At 32.3% G+C, this 25,206-nt stretch overlaps 2 protein-coding genes across 11 annotated transcripts in view; one reads left to right on the top strand and one right to left on the bottom strand.

Annotated features, from left to right (window-relative positions):
* Positions 1–24,869, bottom strand: part of LOC105232978 (uncharacterized) — a 50,975-nt gene extending 26,106 nt beyond the window's left edge. For 2 of the 10 annotated variants that reach the window (XM_049447496.1, XM_049447505.1), the window contains exon 1: positions 22,044–24,869. In XM_049447496.1, coding sequence (XP_049303453.1) covers positions 22,044–22,164 — 121 coding nt within the window. In that variant the 5' untranslated portion in view covers positions 22,165–24,869. Of the gene's footprint in view, positions 1–176; positions 903–1,515; positions 2,065–22,043 lie in introns of those variants that run through there. The other 8 variants (XM_049447498.1, XM_049447497.1, XM_049447501.1 and 5 more) reach the window with 8 other exon arrangements.
* Positions 14,023–21,289, top strand: LOC109580018 (probable cytochrome P450 313a4). Its single transcript, XM_019992741.3, has 8 exons — positions 14,023–14,337; positions 17,186–17,389; positions 18,682–18,867; positions 18,934–19,003; positions 19,057–19,168; positions 19,231–19,449; positions 20,112–20,535; positions 20,625–21,289. The coding sequence occupies exons 1-8, from the start codon at positions 14,163–14,165 to the stop codon at positions 20,786–20,788; spliced, it is 1,554 nt and encodes a 517-aa protein (XP_019848300.2). The 5' UTR covers positions 14,023–14,162; the 3' UTR covers positions 20,789–21,289.
* Positions 24,870–25,206: the final 337 nt, after the last annotated feature.

Genomic DNA, 25,206 nt, shown 5'->3' with positions numbered 1-25,206 from the left:
ATATTTTTCTCTGTAAAAATATGTTTATTTTAACTCATAATTTCGATATTAGTTTTTTATGTTAGCTTAAAAAAACACATCCATATTTACATATATACATATATATATATAGATGAAAGCAAAAATAAAAACGTACTTTACATAAGTATCTATAATGTAAGTAAAGGACTACTTACCCAAGGGATCGACTCTTAATATGATATCTGCCTGTGTCGCGTTAATTACACAGAGCGATAAAAGAACCAAAACCTTTGCTTTTAAATAATTCATTATACTCGCGAGTGAGTACGAGCCATGCTATCACTTGAAAAATTTATTGGTAACACTAAACTTTGAATTTTTTTGGATTCTTATATAATCCAAGTGCATATTATCTCTTGAGTATACACTGCGGGGCACACTACTTAAAAACAGATATATATATAGTATGTATGTATATTTGTTCAAATTTATTATATAAAGTAGCGTCCATACTACTATATGCTATTCATATATTCACAGAGAATTAATAATCCCAATACATTTTACCAAGATTGAAGAAAAACTGTCAAACTTTCGTAGTAATTGTAAATAAAGTTTTCTTTCGTTAATGACGTTACGATCCCATATGGTTATTTTTCTATCTCATGTACTATGTATACTCGGGAATGTAGGGGGAAAGATCTGTCGTGACCTCTCTTTCAATTATTCTCAGGATATTATGGTAAGTACATAGTTATATCCTAAATGAATAGGAACACGGTTCATTCTGATTTCTTTTAGTCTTTTTGCATTTATACACTTATTTGTTAAAATCCTGCCTGCGTTAACTGCATATTAATGCATTAATACTTATTCTCAGACCCAAGGGAACCTATGTACATACATATGTACATAAGCACATTACATCTCCTTCGAAATATCTAGTAACATTTAAAAACATTTGTTAAAAAAGGTGTACAACATTTCAATACCTCTTCCCTAAAAACTGGATACAGGTGAAGATAGATTATCTGAAGATAGCTGCGCATATATTTTTTCAAGAGGGCTTCTGAGCTTCTGAGAGCTTCTCTTCTCGTCTAATCTTATTATTGTATAACCTTAATAAAATAGTTTATATCGTCTTGGTCGAAAAAGTGTTTTCGTATCGTATCAATAGATGTCGTTGCAGTCGTATATCTCCAGTGCTACCAATCACTTAGTGTCATACTATATGGTTCGCTCGCTTCCGTTCTGGAAATTTCGAAATTTCGATTTACACTGATGAAAGTTTCACACTGATGGAATAATGTCTCTAGCCGAAAAAATAGCAAATAGTGGTCGACCAAAATGGTACATATTTGTTTATTTCTTTATTAGTATACATATAAAAAAATAAGTTGAAGTTTGATTAGAAATGTGAAAAGACTTTTTCGACTACGCAATATACATATGTATGTATACATATATGTAGGACACTGGCGTTTTGTCTAAACACCGAATTCAATGTACTAAGTATCTATGTAGTATTATATAAATATAGTAATCGAGTATTACCGACAACTGTTATATTGTTCAAACCGATTGAAAAATTCACTAGCATAGATGCACTTTGCACATACATGCGTATGTATGTATGTAATTATGTAGACAACAACTTCATATTACGCCTTGGCGGCAACTTCTTAAACGTGAGGAATTTCAGGCTGCTCTTTGCCGACAAACAATATATGCATGATGCATAAATAAAAAGCTATAAATACGACTAAGTGGACGTGTTGTGGTTTGATATGCATTGTGTCGGTTGGACGTGTATTCCAAAGTGCAGGCATTTATCCATTAGCATACACTAGTGGTTCGAAACAATTTTAAACACGGAGTTTTTTGGGTGCGTGTGCGGTCACGAATAGGTACAATAGCCAACATCACATTATCACACACATAATTGCTCATTTAAGCTTGGCAGCCAAAGATGTACTAGTTGTCTCGCTGACGGTGCGATATAAAATAAGCACTTGGATATATCTTTCTGTCACTGACCCAACATTTCTTACAGAACACGCGCAACACACAACCACTTTCTAAATGCCCCGATTTTCGACTGATGCATCGTGTGCCAACGATTTAAATGCCAAGCCGAAAGTACTTTGATATCTAGAGAAATTTCCTACAAATGAAACATTTTCTCTTCAAATAACTGGAGTCCTTTCACGTGACTAAATTTAGGAGAGAGCATTATTTCGTGAGAGAAAATAACCCTCAAGAACAGGGGATATGTACACACAGAGAATTTGTTAAAATTGCAATTCTCTTAGATATTCAACCACTAAATATTATGTGCTGGACACATAGAGAGCGACAGACTTCAAGCAAAATCTGTCAAATAATTAAAATACACACATTGATAAGGACACAGTTATTTAGATATCTACACGACTACATAACTGCGTCCATAAGAACGTGTGTATTTTAATATTTGACAGATGTCGCTTAAAGTCTGTTGCTCTCTATGTGTTCAGCACATTAGTGGAGTTCTAATGAAACTCTTATACCTAAAATAAATTGCATACATACGTACGTATGTACAGCTATCCATTAGTATAGGCCTGATGTGTGTATGCTGGAGCATTCATACATATGAAAACTAACAATGGCTCTTGCACATCTTCAGAAATATTATTGTTACATAAGAATTGTACATATATTCATATGTACAGCACACATGTATGTATGTATAAATTCAGCAAAAATGTCCACTATTAGATCAAACTACCGCACATTCATTCATACATATGTACAGATGTTTGCATACATGGACGCATGGGTGAATGTGTAAGTATATTGACATTCTTGTACATGGCACGTACAAACACACACTTTAGCAAACAAATCAGCGACATTATAAACAGGAAATACATATCCATACACACGTGCATATACCTAGGACGTATGGGGTAAATATTCTCAACTCTTTTTGAAATACATATGTACATATGTAGGTGTCTATCTATGTATACATATATGTATGTACATATGTATGTAAAAATAAAGTATGTTAATACCTTGTATTATTTTTATTTGAACCATGTAATATCTCCTTCAGAATCTTTGCTGTAGTAACAATTAAGTTTGGAATGCTGAAATTCTATAAATTGTATGTTTTATCTAAGATCTTATTTAACATTATTCTTAAATATTTTTCCCTTTTTAATAACAGAGTTTATACGAGTTACGAGAAAAGTAATATAGTATAATATATTAATTATACTTACATATAAACTACATGTGTATTTCTTAAATTCGTCTTCATAAATATATAATGTATAATTGTAAGGTCATGAACTCAGGTAAATGATTAAATTAAATTCTAAAATTTGGTATATATGTACATATGTATGTACATACATATTAATATTATAGCTAATTCTGTGGGCTATAATACATATGTATGTATGTATGTACATAGCGGTGGTATAAAGAAATCATTTTAAATATTTTTGGCAAACTTTATTCTTTCTTTATTGTTTGTAAGTCCTAGTAGAAAAATTAACATTGATGTTGCTAATTCTGTGTCCCTCATTCAGAGTTTATAATATTTCTTTTCGCTAAAAACATTTAAGGGGCACTTCGGTGCTAAAAAATGAAGTTTAAATAAGCGTAGCACTAAACACACCATACTTTTCTTGAAACCCGGAACTTTTCAACTCACTTGCTTTATCTGAAGATAACAGTAGGAAATATTATAGTGGGAACTTGATTCATTTGCCATAATATAACGGCAATAATAAAATCTTTACTAAGAAAGCTTATATGGATGTAGTGGTCTGACGAGAAAAGTTAGTGCGATTTTGTCCCAAAAAAGCTCTTGATTATGTGTATGCTCTCTATATAGTGGAAAAAATTAAAAGCTTATTAAGTTTAAAAGCTTCATAGAGGAAAATGTTATAAGTATATATACAAATGTGTGCAAACTAGTGTATATATAGTGATGTAATGAATTTAATAACCCTATTCTGAGAAATCGTCACAACCGGTTCTTGAGGTTATTCTTGCTCAAACCTCACAAGAAAGAAGCTCAAAACACTCACCACATTGAGGTGAAAAGCATTTTGCTGTGAACCAACTATTTTACAAAAACCAACAAGACAAAATGAAGAAATGGACAACCAAAAAAGGGAGAAATTTTGCAAATTTATTAAACTTGGTACATATAAAGGGTGATTTTTTAAGAGCTTGATAACTTTTTAAAAAAAAAAAACGCATAAAATTTGCAAAATCTCATCGGTTCTTTATTTGAAACGTTAGATTGGTTCATGACATTTACTTTTTGAAGATAATTTCATTTAAATGTTGACCGCGGCTGCGTCTTAGGTGGTCCATTCGGAAAGTCCAATTTTGGGCAACTTTTTCGAGCATTTCGGCCGGAATAGCCCGAATTTCTTCGGAAATGTTGTCTTCCAAAGCTGGAATAGTTGCTGGCTTATTTCTGTAGACTTTAGACTTGACGTAGCCCCACAAAAAATAGTCTAAAGGCGTTAAATCGCATGATCTTGGTGGCCAACTTACGGGTCCATTTCTTGAGATGAATTGTTGTCCGAAGTTTTCCCTCAAAATGGCCATAGAATCGCGAGCTGTGTGGCATGTAGCGCCATCTTGTTGAAACCACATGTCAACCAAGTTCAGTTCTTCCATTTTTGGCAACAAAAAGTTTGTTAGCATCGAACGATAGCGATCGCCATTCACCGTAACGTTGCGTCCAACAGCATCTTTGAAAAAATACGGTCCAATGATTCCACCAGCGTCCAAACCACACCAAACAGTGCATTTTTTGGGATGCATGGGCAGTTCTTGAACGGCTTCTGGTTGCTCTTCACCCCAAATGCGGCAATTTTGCTTATTTACGTAGCCATTCAACCAGAAATGAGCCTCATCGCTGAACAAAATTTGTCGATAAACACATTTCGAACCGAACACTGATTTTGGTAATAAAATTCAATGATTTGCAAGCGTTGCTCGTTAGTAAGTCTATTCATGATGAAATGTCAAAGCATACTGAGCATCTTTCTCTTTGACACCATGTCTGAAATCCCACGTGATCTGTCAAATACTAATGCATGAAAATCCTAACCTCAAAAAAATCACCCGTTATAATAATTTCGTTTCCTTTTAGGATTTCAAAATGTGAAAGAACAACTCAGCAGCAGCTGCAGCATTACATGTTATTATTTCAGCATAAACATCTTTTTATCCGCACATACATATTTACAAATGAAATTTTGTCTGAATTGTTTAAACATAAATATGTATGTATATGCCTTTTTATTCATACTTAGAATGAAGGAAAATGTACAAACACTGTAAGTTACATATATATTGCAATAGACAATTATTAATTTTTATAATAGATAACGCCTTTGGAAGATTGGTTCCTCCATCTTATTTCAATACTGCAGTTATTGTATTGAAATAAGATGATAAGAATTTCTTTAAAAATATTGAAATTACCAAAACAAACACAACCGATTTTGTATTGTGAGGTTTGCTTTCACACATTACAAAATTGTAAGGTAATTGTGAACATTTGAGCTTTTGAAATCACCTCAGCATACGAACACCTCACAACAGTGAGGGAGGTGATTTTTGTGAGTGCAAGAAATAGGGCTGTAAGAATGTGAAGAATCAATCCGCATCTCTACAATGGCAATGTTCATTGCTAACAATGTGTCAAATACATTGCCATTGAGGTTGGCAATGTTCTTTTGTGACAATGGTCTCGTGTGCGTCGGATGGATCGAGCTGATATAGTGTATATTTGAGGTCTTGAGCCGTTTTTAAATTGTATGTGAGGAATGAAAGTGGAAATCTACTTTTTTCTACAAATGTATTTTTTGGTAAAATAAGATTTCATATTTTAAGTCTTAAATAGTTGTTGCATAATGCTTATTTACCAATTCAATAATTAAATATGATATTCACATGTTGTAACGGATTTTTCGATGAATCGTCCACCCTGTAAGTCACCCTTGAGCTTGATTATTAAATAAAAATTTCTATTTAATAGCTATACACTTATCTTTTATTATAATTTCCAAACCTTAACGCTTTCCTACACATTATCCGAATTAACATTTTTTACTTATGCCTCATTTATTCTGAACACGGCAGCACTCTTACTAGAACTGTGCCTTCTGCATAATCCGGTATCCCTTATATAATAGATTGTTAAGAAAACATCCTCACTCGGAAATGCTGACAACTACGAATTTCGCTGTCTAGTTGATTCTGGTAATATATCGTCGATTCAATTTTGTTCTCTATCATCTGCGTTTGTCATATTATGATAGCAACTATTATTAAAATCTTAGCCATCCATATACATATGTCCAAGTTTTGTTAAAATTTATATTTTGAATTCGCTAAATTTCAGTTTACGCAACAAAACAAAATGATGGCATCGCGACCGAAACTACGCGTTTGCATGTAAGTACCTCTTCAAAAATTTTGTGGAAATGAAAACAGCGCCGTCAAACCATCTAAATCGTTGTTCATTGCTAGTAATGGATAACATGAAATACATATATTTAGACATTAATTGTTAAACATTAGCAATGAGCAATCTCCATTGGCAATATTGCTATCAATGCAGACTTTTAGCAATCTTAAATTACCTGCATCGTAATGAGTTTTTCTATGTTGATTTTTTGATTTTTGAATTCATTACGTCATCGACAGTATGTTGTAGCTATCTTCCTGGTCACATATGTTTGTATGCTAATCAAACGTTTCATTTTCTACAGTATCCTAGGTAATTAGCTTCTTATATATGTATGTTTTAGAACAGAGCCGCTCAAAATTTTTCATGCCTATACTCGGAGTATAGGCAAGTAAATGCAGTCGAAGCATGTACGCTATGACGTTAATTCTGCCAGCGTCAAAAATACACTCGAAATACAGGAATTCAGTTTCGAATAAGCATATAGAGGACTTAATGAGAATCAAAACTTACGATCTTGAAGTCGATATGGAAAAAATCATGGAAAGTTAAAAAAAATTAACTTAAAATTATTGTTGTTCTTAATTGCTTTTTTAATCAAAAACCATAATTTTTGATTTTTTTCTAAATTTTTAATAACAAAATAACCAAATAGCACGATTTCACTCAGTGTACTAAGCAAGCGCGCGCACACAATCATACGCTAGCAGATATCAAATGTGTGATTGTATGCGTTGGTAAATAAATTGCGCATTATTTTGAGCGGCTCTGTTTTAGAAGATGGAGGCGGTGCCAGAAACTATTATCTTACATATGGCTCAAGCAACTCACGACTTTCGGTCTTAGACCAAGTATCCTCTGGGTAGCCAAAGAACATCCGTTTAAGGTAGTAGTTTGGTAACTTATGACTATTTTCATGACTTCTTTGGAGGGTGGTTTTTATTAGGAAAATAAAAATGAATTATCTTTAATATTTAGAGTGTTTTTATTTACATATTGAATATATAGAAAAAAAATTTATTTGAAAAAATTTAATACTTTATTACTATTACTATTTTCACTCGAAGTTGGAACCTCAAAAAAATGTACGTGGGTGACCCGGGTGTTTTTGGCTGTTGATGTTATCTGAAATCAAATATTCTTGATTAGTCTTAATCTATACGAGGGCTGTCCGATAAATAACCAACCTAACCATGATGCACGCGACTTTTTCAAATTTTTTTTTTTATTTTTCTACATAGTCTCCTTGTAACTCCACACACTTCTCCCAGCGATGCTCCCATCTCTGCAACCCTTCCAAATAGTACTTGGCGTCTTTGTCTGCAAAATACGAGTTCACGAAAGAGATTGCCTCCTCATTTGACGAAAATCTCTGGCCGCCGAGCGCAGTTTTAAGTTGAGGAAACAAAAAAAAGTCGCTTGGTGTTAGATCCGGTGAATAAGGTGGATGGTCAAGCAGTTCGAACCGCAATTCGTGGATTTTCGCCATGGCGACTGTTGAGGTGTGAGATGGTGCGTTGTCTTGGTGGAACAAGACTTTCTTTTTTTGCAAATGTGGCCGATTTTTCGAAATTTCTTCCTTTAGCTTGTCCAATAATGATGCGTAGTATGCTCCTGTTATAGTTTTTCCTTTTTCAAGATAGTCGATAAAAATAATTCCATGGCTGTCCCAAAAAACACTCGCCATCACTTTCCCAGCCGAATACACAGCTTTAGGTTTTTTTGGGGCTGGTTCCCCCTTTTCAATCCACTGTTTAGATTGGTTTTTTGTGTCGGGCGTATAATGATGAATCCAAGTTTCGTCTACAGTTATCAATCGGCGCCAAAACTTGGTCTTATTGCCTCTAAACTGAGCCAACAGAGCGCTGGAAATGTTCATGCGCGCACGTTTGTGGTCTAGCGTAAGCAAACGCGGCACCCAACGCGCGGACAGCTTTCTCATGCCCAAATCTTGGTTTAATATGTGACAAACAGTTTCTTTTGACATCTTCATAATCTCAGCTATTTCCCTAACTTTAATCCGGCGGTCGTCTAGTACCAATTGATGAACTTTAGCGATGTTATCGTTAGTGGTTACAGTTTTTGGACGCCCAGGACGTTCATCATCTTCCAAGCTCCTGCGACCACGTTTAAATTCAGCTGCCCAAAATTTTACGATGGTAAACGATGGTGCAGAGTCACCATACACAGAGTCCAACTCATCTTTGATTTGTGAAGGCGTATTGCCTTTCAAAAATAAAAATTTAATTACAGTTCGATATTCAATTTTTTCCATTTTGGGGAAATCACCGAAATAGACTCACAAAAACGACTGTCAACAAATAATTGCGCAAGATAAATTTCTGAAATTTTGGCGAGTAGCTATTATAATATGCACAATTTGAAGTAGAAACTTTTTTTTCAGATGTGCCGCTAGCTTCACGTTGAGGTCGGTTATTTATCGGACAGCCCTCGTAAACATGCCATTCTAGTTGGAACTACTGAAGTGATTATAGCAAATTTTTTAAGTTCGCCGCAAAGGTTAACAGAAAACTTTTTTAAATCTTACTTTTCGGGAGAGCTAAAGAAATTTCAACCTAAAAGATTAATTGAAAATTCTGCAGTCTAACACATAGATGGGGGGGAGGATGGGGTCAGGTCATGTGTAGAAGTTCACGCAAGTGAGAAAAGTTCTCTGATCGCCATTCACTTGGGAGTGGCCAGAAACGATTCTTTTACATATGGCTCAAGCAGCTCACGACTTCCGGTCTTTGGCCAAGTATTCTCTGGGTAGCCTAAGAACATCCGTTTTAAGGCGAGCTAAAGTGAGAAGGCGAAACATCCCATATATAGGGTTGTGCGCTAGGTTTGGGACCCGCCACGTAAAAAAAAACACCCAATGAAAACTTCGGCTATAATCGCGTAAGCGGTGTCTACGCCAATTAAGAAGAAGAACACATAGATGGCGCTACTAGAATTAAATCTAACCTTCAAAAGGCACGTGTATAACTTTTGCTATTGTGAAAAAATGTATAAAAAGGAATTTCGCGTCTGTATAAAAATTCGCTTTTTGAAGGGAAAAATACAGGTGAAGCAAAAACTTGGTTGATGACGACTTTTCGGACACTGGCTCAGGAAAATCAACTATCAAGGATTGGTATACTCAGTTTAGATGTGGTGTAATGAGCGTCGAAGACAGTGAATGCTGTGCACGCCAAAAGGAGGTTGTTACCGACGAAAACATCAAAAAATTCGCCAAATTATTTTGAATGACCATAAAGTGAAGTTGTTCCAGATAGCAGCCACTCTAAAGATATCAACTAACCTTTATACATTCAGAAATATTTGGGTTCGACAATAACGAGTTTTTGTGTCGATATGTAATAATAAATGAAACACGGCTCCTTTATTTCGCTCCAAAGTCAAATCGACAGTCATCCGAGTGGACTGCACACGATAAACACGCTACAAAGCGTGGAAAAACGAAACAGTCGGTTGGCATGGTTTGGGAGTCTGCATATTGGGATGCGCTTGGAATAATTTTTATTGACTACCATTAAAAATGAAGTCCCATTGACAGCCACTATTATAAAGCGTTTTTGGACCTTTTGATGCACGAAGTCGCTGAAAACCGCATTCGAAGAGAAAAAACTTTCTGTTTCATAAGACAATGCACTGTATCACAAGTCAGTGAAAACATTGGCAAAAATTCAACGTCGACGTCGACCGAATTACCAAGATTTAGCTCCCGGCGACTATTTTCAGTTCTTAGATTTCAAAAGAACGCTCGCTGGGAAGCAACATTTTGCAAGAGTATAAAAATGGTGTCGAAAAGTTGGATATTCAGTATACAACCTTTAAAGCGAACTATGTTCTTTTACGCTATCACACTTGGATACATTTTGACTATCTATTGACACGCCCATTACTAAGCACTAAAGAAAGATATACAACTCTAATTTGGCACAGGAAATCGCAGCAGCAAAAGGCACCTGTGGACAAAAACTTTTTAATAAGTGGGCGTGGTTCGCACTCTAATAAGTTTAATGTATTTATATCCTAAACCACTAAAGTTAGAACAACCAAATTCGCCCAGCACGAATATTATAAGAGCTCCTACAAATAGAATGAAAATGGATGAAATCAGATGAAAATCCCGCTCACTCCCCATATAACGGCACTGTTCAAAACTACATAAAGCGCGATAAATCAATAACTGAATGCACCGCGGTAAATATTGGACGATGGGTTTGGCCCCGCCCACTTTTTGGTGAATTCCCATATCCCTGCTGGCCGATTTCGACAAAATTTGGTACGTGGTATTCTTTTTATACACAATAATTGCGTTTTATTCCCATATAGCGCAGTTTTAAATTCCACTTGATACTTTTGATTTCCAGAACACAAATCAAGAAGCAATTAATATAACGGGATTAAACTTGGCACGAATAATGTCTTTAGTGCGTGTCACCTTTTGAACAAAAATTGTTTAAAACCAATAAAAACTGAACATTGTAATTTTGCATTATATTATTATTTATTTTAGGTTAATTTTCAAATATTGATAATATCGAAATGAGAATATAATAATAATAAAAAATAAAATAACATTAAAGCCGAAGTTAAAGTTCTTTTAACAGTTTTCATATTTTCTTATTTGTTATTAAAACACATTTTATTCTGGGGGGTCAAAAAACAACATTTTTATATTTTTTCAGCTGTAATGACTTTGATCCAGTCCGAAATTTAAATAGTCAGATAAGTGCTTACATACTCGTATGTATGTATGTTTGAAATAAACAAAACATATGTATATTTGTACAGAAGTATATAACTCTCGCATTTTCATAAATTTGTATACTTCTATAAACTGTTTTATTTTTGTTATTTAGGTTTTAACCATTATAAGTACACATGATAATGACTATTGGTTGCAACTGTAATCAATACACTTCCAAAAATTAGTGTAAGCAATTTTCTGTAATTAATTGTTTACTTTGTTTTAGTAAAATTGCAAAAGGCCTTTTCTCTCAGTAGAATGATTGTTCAGTTTTCATTATGCTTCGCTAGGAAAAATTGCTTGTGAGATGCAGTTAATAGATCGATTCATAGAGTCCGCTACTGTCATAGAATCAGAGTGCAGAAAATAATTTGAACTCGAATTTAGAAGACTTTACGAAGTAACATTAATATTAAAAATATTTTCGAATGAGATTTTTTCTGTAGAAAAAATAAATTTATGTTTGTGTAAAATTAGACTCATCTTTGTTTCATATACAAGTATAATCAAATAATAAATTAAATATGTCAATTTTTGGGTGTGCTTATGCATATTTTTAATTTCAGAGTAATTGTAAAAAATGGTCAAAGGTTCATGCTAGCACAAGTCAAAAGCATATACAAATGCATGCACGCATTAAATGCAAATAATTTTTATTTGCATGTAACTAATTTAATTGTCTCAGAAAGGCCATTACTCTTAGTTTTAGATCCTATATGTGCCTGTTATTTACATATCTACCCTGCAGGAAATGTTTATGAAATATTATAAGCCGATTTCATATACATATGTACATATATGAAAAATCTGTGGAATGAATAGTGGTGTAGCTACGTAACCAAGGACCCTGGGGCAAATTTAAAAAGTGGGACCCCACTGCTATGTAAATTGATTAGGTTTATTTTAAAAATTCTAAGCTACTTAAGTTTTTTTTGTGCACTGTGGGGCAGGTATTAAACAGTAAAAACATAAATTACAATTAATACTTGGTGTAGGTTTGGCTAATAAAACGAAATAGAGAAGATTCAAGGGTTTATTATATAAACGTCGGGCCTACCAACTGACTAAATAACGATTATATTTACAATTCTCTAGCCACTATTTGAGACATTTTGAGGAAAAATCTCAATTTGAGACGAGTTACTATTCACTAAACGGTCTCTAGCGTTAGTTTCAAAATATTTACTCAATTTTTTTTTGTAAGCAACTCAAACACGCAAAGGTTAAAAATAAATCAATTTTACATAAATTTCGTAAATATTATGAAACAAAGCCAACATATAATTTAATTTTTAAGAGGAATTATGTTTTTTGACTATGTTATAGAAAATTTAATATTTGTTATTGACACATTTATTTTCATTCAAGTGTAAAAACATCTCTGAATAATAATAATGAAATGTAATAGATTTTGTGACTGTCACTTACACAATAGCAAAATCGTCTTAAGTCACAAAAGTTGTCTCTAACTTAAAATCTCAAATTTAAAGACTTGAGACTGTATCGCAGTACAGAATCGCAGGTTAGTTTTCGCAAAAGTATCAATGACTTAATTACTATTAGCGATAAAAGTCGGAGTTGAGTAAGTTCTTAAAAAAATATTTGATACTTTTAATTTGTAAAATGACTTTTCAGCTGATGCTGAAGTGACAGGAATTGTAAAGAATAATAACATTACTGCAAAAACTTCCGTTATACATATATTTTGTTCATAATTGTTGAAAAGTCCATGGTAAAACTAGGTGGTAAATATTAATAAATTTAAGTGAAAAGCTAGGGCCTATTATATCTGAATATTTCTGAATAATGAAGTTGCCTTAATTGTAATAAAAATGTTGGTGGTAAAAATCAAATAAATATTTTTTCTAAAACTAAATTTGCAACTTTGCTTTGGTCTCTGCTTAAACTTTACTTGCCTCGCCCAAATTTAAGGTCGCAGTTTTGTAAAGTTTTGGCTACATATGTATGTAATTAATACTGTTCAATACACTGGCATGAATGCGCGAAGCAACACGAACTCGAAATTTAGAATTTTTGTTTTAATACTCTCTGCTTCACTACGCTCATCTTTATTGGGACTCTTTAGAACTATTTCTGATAATGCTTTGATAATATCAAAACAACGAAGTTTTATTTTAGGCCTGAATTTTTGTACCTATTGCAGATGACTTGCATTTTTTCACGGTATTTATATATTTGACACGATTAATTGACTAAACGGACATCAATATGGGTGTTAAAATCAAATAAAATTGAACTACTACATATATTAATCATTATTATTGACATAAGTTCACTTACTCATGATACAGCATTACCCGTTCTCGAAAAATATCTTAACCCAAATTCACAAAAAACGCACATCGACGAATAATAAAACGCACATATCACTTATCCGTCAAATTGACATCACTGTCAATAGAAAGAATCTATAAATAAATTTTGAATTTCTCTCAAATGAATTGTCATAATGTATACAAGGATTTGAAGGACGCCAGAGCTTGAGGGCCCCGGAGAACTGCCCCGCCTAGCCCCTAGGTAGCTACGCCACTGGGAATAAGGTACTGATGTCGCCTTATTGTGTGGATTACATATATCTAAATAATGGTTAAATGCTCTACTGAAAAACTAAATGTGAGCTTAAATAAAAAATTGTTTGTGTTTATTTAAAACCCATTAAACAAATTATAAATAATGTATATGCATACATTCCTGTATATATACAACATTATAATAATTTACAGAATGTTGCACCTATCTTTATATTCACAATTCAATTTGAAACGTAGTTGAATTGCTTACAGGGTATATGAGTATACATAGAGGTTAATTAGAACATTAAAGCGCTGTAAATGCAAAAATCTCAAAATTGCATCTCCAAAAAGTGGTATTTAATAAACTAGACAATACTTCTACTATCAGTAAATACACAATAGTACTAGGTAAAAGACCATGGAACTCGCCGATAAACAGGATTTTATTAAACTAATAATTCTGAGTTTAACGTTAGCATTATGGTTTTACTGGTTGTGGATGAGAAAAAATCTGTACCTATTCGCATTACGCTTCCCAGGATTATTTGGATGGCCCATTTTTGGAATATTACTTCGCATTAAAAGTCAACATAGTACGGATAAATAAATAGTGAATTGAATAGTTGACATTTATATTTGAAGAGAACGCCGAAGTTCTCATTTTTGAATATGTTTTAGTTAAATAATATCAAAACAACGATTGTCGGGATTCTTCCGAATTCGAAAGTTACTTCGATCGCTTGAATGAATAATAATTTAGGGTTTAAATCTGTGGTTATTTCAAGAACTAATAATTTATAAACTCATGCGTTCAACTCTAATGATATGCATATATATATGTACACATTACATATACACAGTTCATTAAATAAATAACGTTTTTCTTTCGCGCGATTAAATCACCGAAAACTGTCCCTAGACGCCAATCCGATAGAGAATGTTTAAACATCTATTAAAGCGAACATATCAAGAAAACATTTAACGGCAACAAAAAATTTTATTTAATATAAAACAATACATTTTCTATAATTATAACAACTTTTCCAAATAAACGGTACTCAAACTATGTAAAACGAAAACGTTATTTTTTGAACGCACCAGTAGTTCGTAACTTTTTTAACCACAATAGTAAAATGAGATAAAAGGAGGTGTAACAAATTCCAAACCTTTTTGAAAGGGAAAAAGGAAATTTTGAAAGCAATTTTTTTTTAGAATTTGTAGTGCTTGTTTAAAATAATGCACGAAAGATAATTACTGTTAATGAGACAATTAATTTGTTTTAAAGATTTAGATTTCTTTTTAATCTACTTCTTTATTCAATGATATTATTATAAGTATATCATGCTTTAAGCGTAATATCGTGAACTATCTTTAATAAGATATATCACAATTGACCGATAGGTAAAAAGTAAAATACAATAATACAACAATTTCAATACCGGCGAGAAGCTGTATCTAACTCCAAAGAAAACTGATATACGTATTATCTTTATAATATAGAAATGCCTGTCTATTTGTTTAACGGGCGGTTATTGCCTTAATTTTTTCAAAATATGTATATATATACATATATATATTTTTTTAAGCTTGAAATTTATCCTAAAAATTGTTAATAATCAAAACCTCTTCTAAAATACCAGAGATAGAAGAAATTGGTGCTCTACTTTCGAAATTTTGCTCAATTTTATAGCTGCGTTTGTATTATGGATTATAGTTAACAATATACACTGGTGCCACACTAATTAACACATCTTTGAATATTCCAATAATATTATAATATTGCTTGAAATTTTAAGATAACGGTATTTCAGGAAATATTTTTTTTGCATGTTAATTCATTGTTATATTGCGGTTGTAAATTACACATCAGTGAAAATTTTGGGGTGGGTTTCAAAGAAGTATGCCTTCATTTCATAAAAGCTTTTAATTTAAGCTGGCCTTTTAAATAGAACACCCTAACATTAGAAGAGTTTTTCGTTAATCGGTTGCGTTTAATGTTGTTTTTTTTCGAGATTAGTTATAAGTAAAAAACATATTTAAAATGGGGCTTTGCAAGAGCTCCAGTGAAGAGAAAAGGCGCCTAATTTGGAACATGTTCCAGGACGGTAAAAATATTAGTGAAATTGCCCGTTGGCTTAAAAGTTCCCGGAAAAAAATTTGAAACGCTCTCAGATATTGTGTTGAGAATAAAACATTTGCAAATAAAAGGATATCCAGAAGCAAAAAGATCACAAAAAGAGAGAGCGAAAACATTGCCAGTAGGACTGTTAGGAGGGGATGCCATAGTTTAAAAAAACCAAAAGTTAGACACAATAATCGAAAGACGCGTTTGGAGTTTGTCAGGTTGCATATGGCTTCACCTCTTTCTTATTGGAATTCTGTATTGTGGAGCGAAAATTTTGAATTTGGAAGGCTTACCGTTATCTGTATACACCTCCGCAGTTTTTCAACAGGACAATGATCCCTGCCAAAAGTCAAGGTCTGTTATTCAGTGGCTTTAAAATCAGACAATTCCATTGCTGAATTAGCCTGCCTTATGCTTCTAATATGTTTTTTTTTTTATAAATACTAATTTGTTTTCCTTGAACGTTATCTAATAAATGTTGCTGTATACCTATACTTCAATTCCTTCCCTATATTTTTAAGTTTTCTTTAATTTTCTGTTAATTTTAGTGCACATGGGAGCGTGTGTTAATTAGTGTACCACCCCTATATATCTTAATATATAAAAATCAGGTGTCACGTTGTTTGTTTGCGATGGACTCCTAAACTACTGAACCGATTTTAATGAAATTTTTAACACTGTGTGCAGTTTGGTCCAACTTGAAAGATAGGATAGTTTATAACTCTCCTTATAGTCGCATTATTTATTTATTGCAAATTATTTGTTTATTATTAGCAAAGACCTATCCACCAATTGGTGGCGCTAACAGCGGTATTAAGTACGTGCGGTATGTTACAGTAGATGGCGCTGCAAACATTAAAAACATTAAATGAAAATGCGTTGTTTGAAGTTTATATTATTTGTGGTAACGTTATACGGGTCTATGACTTCCAAAAAAAAAATAAAAATTGGGCGGGGCGAAGTTCGCCGGGTCAGCTAGTAGTGTATATAGACAAACGCAAGTTGCAATATACATACAATGTAAATGTACATATAATGTAAAATAATTTTTAAAACTCTTTTATTAGCTTCACTGCATCTGTGTATGTAACTTTTTACAATGTAACTGAATGGCACTGTGACAAAATGTACAACTAAAAGATTGATAAGGACTACAATTAAAAAAAGAAACAAAAAAACCTAGAAATATGCAGCTAAAAGCAACGTAAAAAACAATACATATATACACGTATATTGATTGAGTGTACGGCTGTGTGTATAAAAACTTAAAAGCAAATTTAATTATTAATTTCTATTAATTCATATTTTAATTACAGATGTTATTCAAGAGTTTGGTAAAATATTCAAAGATTGTAAGGCATACACTGTTTGTACATGGATAGGCACATATCCTTTTATTATAACAGCTGATCCACCTTTCATAAAAGATGTATTATCTGCAAAGGAGTTGCTTAATAAAGCCCAGCCATTATACCAGCCACTCTATGACACATTCAAAGGTGGTCTTATTTCAAGTCCAGGTAAAAAGGTTTATTATATTTGAATACTTGTAAGGTTGGTGAGTATTTAAAAACGTGTTTCGTTTTACAAGTATGTATTATGTGTTTTTAGTAATTACATGTATTTCACAATTATTTGAGTCATACTTCATACTCATATTATATTTTAGAATTTAATAAAATATCACTTTTATACTCTGGCAATATGTTGCTACAGAACATAATAGTTTTGTTCACCTAAAGGTCGTTTGTATCACCTAAACATAATCGATTTTTACATAGGGTTGTCTGTTTATCCATCCGTCTGTAACAGTTCGTAGATGGGCGTAATCGGGCCACTGCCACACCCAGAAAACGCTAAAAATGCTATAGCTCAGACACTGAAATTTGGCGCAGGGGAGCAGAGTAGCAAGGGGCATCCGTGCAATAAAAATTTTGAAAAAGTGGGCGCCCTCAAATATGTTTAATGTACATAGTATCTCATTACCTACTAAAGCTGCAATAACCAAATTCGGCTAGAGCAAATTTTAGAAAATCTTCTACTGACAATGTGAAAATGGATGAAATCGGATAATAATCATCCCACTCTCCATATAAGGGTATTGTTATAAACTACTAAAAGCGCGATAAATCAATAAATAAATACTACAGAGAAAATAAAATGTGATGGTATGAGAGGGTTTTAAAGGAACCAGAACCTACCAGACCGATCGACGAAATTGGATTTATAATATTATTTTTACATTCCTATATTCCAGTACGAAAACGAGCGAAATCGGAGTACACCCGCGCCTGCATCCTATATAACACAATTATAATTCCATTTGATTTTTTTACTTTCCCACATGCAAACCAATCATCAAAGTATGTATCGAGTTAAGACTTTGCCCGAATTGTGCGCTTAGAGTAGATCACCTTATGACTGAAAATCGGGCCAAAACAATTCAAACTCCCAGATACCGAATATGGAGCAAATTTTCAATATTGAACTTTTTATCGGAAAATATCGTTCAATATACCAAAAAGAAAAGAAGCTCGACTACTTATGTATATTCTAGCAAAGACTTCATATAACTGGAGGTACCTTTTTCTCAGGTTTTGGTTACACTCGAACTTAGCCCTTCCTTGCATCGTATGCTTAAACATGCATTTGAGTGAACCTTTGAACTGAATTGAAGCACTGCTTCAGAAATAGTATTTAAATCGGTTATTATTTGTTGCATAGCCCACATTATTGCAAACATCGATTTCCTAATAACTAATTAACCGAAATTTAAAAATTGTAATTATTTGAATTCAATTAATTGGCATAGCGGATCAATGGCATAAAAATCGCCGTATGATAAATCCAAGCTTTCATCGGAAAGTACTAACCTCATTTTTGCCCGTATTTAATAAAGCTAAAGATGGGGCTATTCTAAAATTCAGAAACTTTACAAGGAATGAGCATGTCTTTATTAGTGAAGAGTTGCAAAGGATCACTCTAAGTATAACTGTTGGTGAGAACATTTAATATATGTACTTACATAAGTATCTTTAGCTTGTATTAATCAACTTTAATGCAGAAACCACTATGGGGAATGAAATGCAAAAAGGCGATCAGGTATCAGAGGAATTAGTGAAGTCATATGTCATGTTAGTACAAAATAATAAATAAAGTAGTTTAATACTCTTATAAAAAGTTTTAGATGCATGGAAAATCTGCCAATTGAATGCTTCTTAGCATATGTGAAACTGGATCGTTTGTACGTCTGGTTTACGAAAGCATCGAAGGAATTTGTGCAGAAGTTTATTAAAGGGGTAATTAGTATTAAGTATAAAACAATGAACATCAACAATTATTCTGAATATTATTTATTTAGCTTTTATATGGAAAGCTCTCACAAACGCCAAGTACGGAAAATATTCGACTTGATGTCAATATATCCTCAACTAATTCTGTGAGCAGTTATTCACATGGAAATAATGGATTTAATGAAAAGAAGCCAAACATTTTCATTGACCATGCTATAAATTTATATCGAGAAGAAAAAATTTCGCATCAAGATCTCATTGGTGAAGCGAACACAATTGTATCTGCGGTATGTAAAAAAATGCTTTTAATTTTTTCAATTACTTATAATTTAAATTATAGAACCTACAACCACATGGGAAGAAAAGTCATTACCTTATTTTGATATCGTAGTATTGCTTACTAATTGTTTTAATATGATCGACTCATCGACTATAATGAAAATAATAATGTTTAAATCCTAAAAAAACTAATATACTGTTGTATTGAATGGTTTCAAGCAACACTTTCAACGGACTCTCGATTGGACTGAAGTTTATAATGATATATCCACATTTCATTCATTTCACAAATCGGCACCGCAGGACTGCCTAACAATTGAATATACTTATATGTATATACAAAGTCAAACCTTTAAAACTCGGTTTCTATGCCGCTAAATTCTGTTTAGTAATGTTTTACACTTAGTAAAATATCTCTTTGCAAACCTATTTAAAATAAAAACTTTTCAATTTATCCTGTTGCTGAAATGTGGTAAATTGTAGAGGTTGCAAAAAAAAAATGTCATAAACTTGAAAAGTCTATTTCATAAAATATTAATGTTCAAAAAAAATGTTTATAGTAATAAATAACTAGAGCATTGATTTATGATTTCTATGTTTTTTTAGGTAATCTATAAGTAACTGGCCTTTGTATTTCCGTCCTTTATACACTTTATTAACAATCTTGTAGGCTTTTGAGACGACCGCCAATGGACTTTTATCAGCACTTTTGATGTTAGCTATGCATCCTGCTGTACAAGAAAGATTATTCGAGGAAATCGAAAACATGTTCCCCGACAAACATTTTTTCGTGGACTGTGAAAATATTACTAATCTACCATATTTGGATATGGTTGTAAATGAGACTTTACGCTTAATGCCTCCCATACCCATGATTGGTCGCCAGGTCATACAAGATACTACACTGAGTAACGGTTTGGTGATTCCAAAAGGAATCGAAATTTTAGTTTCAATTTTCGATTTACATCGGAGAACTGATATTTGGGGTGCAAATGCTGATAAGTTCAACCCAGAGAATTTTTTGCGAGAGAATTTGCAAGAAAAGCATTCGCATGCATACATACCTTTTTCGAAAGGGGTACGAGATTGTATAGGTAAGCATTTTCACCACATTATAAATATATAATCCTGTACCTACAAATAAAAGCGTTTATTTATAATTATTATATCATTTTTCTTACAGGATGGAAATATGCTCTTATGGCAATTAAAATACTATTGGCAGGTTTCATTCGGAACTTTTCTTTTGAAACTAATGTAAAATTGGAAAATTTAAAGTTTACGAATAATGTATCACTTAAATACACCAATGAACCGGCGTTTACAATAAAAGACCGGTGTAAATAATGTACTTGGGTGCAAATAAAGCATTATTAAGTAAATAAAATTAGTTATTGAATTTAGTTACATTTATAAACCAGAATCTGAGAAGAGTGCCCTTCGAGAAAAAAACTAAATACTATAAAGTAATATCAATAAAAGTAAAATAATGTATTATGATATATGTACTAATGTGAAAGATGTATACCATATTTGGCTGCCAATACTCTTTACTTTGGGTTTCCGTCAAATATGGCAATTATCTATAACTGTCAAATTCTCTTCCCAATTCATGGATTTTCATTTCACTTATTCCTAACACTTTCGGTGATCACACAAAGAAAGGATTCTGATTAGACCAACAAAGACTTGGGTAAAAAAGTTTACAGGACTTCGCATTTGAACATTGTAGATAATTTCTCAAAGGTTTTGTTTCAAAATTGTAATTTATTGCAAAAACTGTTGTATATTTAAATTATTTTTCTTTTTTGTATTTTTATCAATTTAAGAAGTTAAATCAAACCAGATTAAAGTAGATATTAAATAATTTAAGGTAGATAAATATTTTCATATTTTTTGTTTAAAAATAAAATTGAAGAAAATTGTACATTTAAATTTATTCACAGGGTTATTATTCCCTATTTTCTCAGAAAAATTTGTTACGTTATATTATTATATAAATTTTTTATCCACTTTAAAACTACAGAAACACTAATAAAAGTCAAGAATAGACCAACTCAGGATTACATCAATTCTAGTTTAAGTTAGTCTGTATTGAGATGCTTCAAAACAGAGTGTAATCAAACATTTTAATCTTATTTTTATATTATTTAGGATATCATTGATTAATTCGAAAGTTCCAAAATAAATAAATACAAATAAATAATTAATAATAATTTCGCACATTTTAGTTTTCTAGGCACAGAATCCTAAGTAAAAACGAGTTTTTGAAGGACAAAGTGCTTGAATTAAGCCTTCCAATTTTTCCTATATTATATATACAAAAAACAAAATGTATGTTTACAAACCATTTTCACAAAAAGTATTGCATAGGCACGCAGGAGAATAAGCTTTTATTAGGTAGTTGCATTTTTTTGATATCAACCTAATTTGATTTGATGTCGATAATACCGATTTTCAAAACGTAAACTAAAACGCAGCTGAGTTGAAACCAGTAAAGGGCATTAATATTTCATTCCTTTATTGTGTGTACGTATGGACAGATCACCAAGAGAAGCGTAAGTAAATTAAAATATCAATTTATTCATAAGTATGAACTTACCTAATTTTTCTCCACCAACAACGTCACGAATAGGCTGTAACAGTAGTAGTACCATAGGGTAAATAACCATCCATTTTAAGTGGGAAATTGGTAACAAAATTGGATTACTCAACAACACCATTTTGTTGCACACTATGACCTTGGCAGCTTCGTTTATTCTAGGAGGGTTTCTCGACACAAGAAATTAACGGAAACAGCACTAAAATATTGCTTTGATTTTCTCTCTATTTATTCTGTCACTATTTATATAGTTTTTACACACACACCTACATATATATGTACGATTCCTTAACTATCAGTCGGATATCATTTAATTTCATAATTTCGAGTTAACTTCACATTGATCACCAAGCGTTTTCGGTTTCTTATTCTCCAGCAACATGTTTCTCCAGAGTAACATAGTTTTGTATACCTAACGATTTTTTGTAACACATATCTTATCGATATACAGCTAAATAGTTACATAAATATGTATATAAATGACAAGTTGAATTTCCGTATGAATGTCGGTCCACCTATGAAAGGGACTAAAATAAAGATATCTTTATAAAACTCGTTATACGTATTCCCTAGTATTATTAGAAGGTTGGTGTCGTAGATGCGTGGATCGGATCATTTCCACGTTTAGAACAGCGAATTGTAGTAGGAAGAACATTTGTAGTTTGAAAAATTTTAAAAAACTATACTATTACTATACAAACTTAACTCTCAAACCACTACAGCTATATCAACCAAAAAGGTGTGACAATGGGCGGAACCTGACTAAAACCATACCTACTTTCCATATAATAAAATTTTAAATTTCATCTGAATTTTTCACTTTACATAATATAACTCAAGTGCTAATCTCGTTATCGAAACAAAACATTGCAAAAATAGTGTCATTAAAGTGTGTCATCTCTCGTCAAATCGGTCAATATAAGTATAAGACAATTAAGTGAGATTAAAATATTGGATATACCATAGTTTAATGCCGAAAATGAGTGGAGTTGGTCGCAAAATACCCCTTCTTCCATATAATTCACATTTCGGTATTTTAGTAAACTTTATTTCGTCGTAAACTATTATGTCGGTCGGAATATGTACATTTCATCTTCTTCATGAATTTGTGCGCAAATATGTTCTTGAATAATGCAATCCATTCATACCTTCCCCTACCCCCACTATTACCGATATAGTGAATTCATATTTTTCACCTGGTTTATACCGTTTTTGTTGAACAAAATGTATGGAATAAAGTGGAAAAATTTGTTTAAATATAATGTGATTTAGCGCTGAATATGGAAGCAATTGGTCTAGATCTTCGTATAAACCTCATATTCCAAACTCGTATAATGATCTCGATTGCCTGGTTGACTTTTCCCACGTATATCCAACTCTTTGGTTCATTTAATACCATATATGTAGATCTATTTTTCTTATTTATTTCCACCATAAATCACCATAATCACTAAACGAGGATTTTAAAACCGAATAAATTAACGAAAAGTAAAGCACTCTTTCCATAACTATCTTATTTATTGAGAAATCCACACTATAACGAATTTTACGAAAATGCACAAATTACACATAAAATTAAAAAAAAAATAAGAAATTGTACTGACGCTTATATTTTAAAATCAGTTATTAATAAATGTTTTACGGTTTCATCTTCAATGACGCTCGTATGCGTACTTAACGGAATCGAAGAACAAAGTACATATATGTACATATATAAATATGTATGCCCGCACTTCACATATCATAATTACATAAGTATGATCATATCCAATCATAGGATATTTTATTTTATCCATTCTAAATTAATTAATTCTTTCCGTCATTTTTAAATCGAAGATTCAATTAGATTATTTCAGCATTCCAATATCTGACTCATACTTCAAAACTAAAAAAAAAAGTTAAACACATTTGGAAAACCTTCCTAATACAACCATGCGCATATGTATAACTCACTTCACTTCATGTAATATTAAATTTGATTTCGTAGTATTTTTTTATGATTAGATTGAGATAACAAAAATATTCTAAACATTTGTTCAAGAAACAAGACTTCTGTTCTTAAATCATATTAGGTTTAGTTAAGACGAAAACGTATTCAATTCAAAGTATGATGTCTAAAAGGCTTGTATTATATTGATTTTATTATTGAATTCACATAGATTAGATTCCTTAATAGCAATCATAAATAACTCATCCGTCTTCACATGGTACATACTTATGTATAACACATGGGTGTATGTCGTATTTAAAAGACTTATTGTTAAGTTAAATAGATGTTGCTTATAACCACTCAAAGAGATTCAGAACTTAGATTTCATAATTCCCTCAAAAACTTTACTGTTTATATTTTGGATAATAATTCCAGATTATACATAATATTTTGTTAATATTATTTTACGCACTTTTATTTAATTTTTATCACAACTAGGACCAGATTACTCATTAATCCAATTCAACTTTCCACACAGCCTGCATTAAACGTAATGCATGAATTGGTTAATTAATACCTATTTTTTACTTTTTAGTTGGTTTGCATTTTATTCGTATTCGCACAAAAATATTTTCGGCACTTAGCACGATAACATACATTCGCACGTATAATACACATACTCATGTTTTTAAATTTCATTTCAGTTGTCAAATTACACAAATTAACCGGTGAACATGTCTTCACACCAATCGCCACTAAGTTTTCTTTTATAAAACATTTTGGTTAATGACTCTGGAGTTAACGCAAAGAGGATAGCGCAACAAACAATCGTGTGACGTAAATCGGAATTTTGTTTCAAATATTGTAAAGAACCCGCAGCGTAAATGTAATAACTACCAACTACGATTAGTGACTGAAGCGTACGGCTTCAGTCACACTGTAACAAACGTGGATGAATTGCAAAGCTGGGATGCTGGGATGCTGGAATGTTGTGTTCTCAAAACAGCGAAAAGCTCAAATAAGAAGTGGCTCTCTGAGAGTCTCCAAACATCCAAGGATTCTTGTATGTTAATATTAACGGACCCGCCGCAAGTATAGTTTTACTCTTTCTGCACATCTTAAATGTGCCGCGGTACATTAGCACAAGTGTAAGTAGTACGAGTATAAGCACACAGTGCCTTTGTAAATTTGAACGCCAACAAAACAGTTGTTACTTGCGTACATACATACATA

Source organism: Bactrocera dorsalis, chromosome 2, assembly GCF_023373825.1.
Source record: "Bactrocera dorsalis isolate Fly_Bdor chromosome 2, ASM2337382v1, whole genome shotgun sequence".
Classification (NCBI taxonomy): Eukaryota; Metazoa; Arthropoda; class Insecta; order Diptera; family Tephritidae; genus Bactrocera; species Bactrocera dorsalis.
Note: the sequence above shows the minus strand (reverse complement) of the source record. Positions and strands in the feature narration are given on the sequence as shown.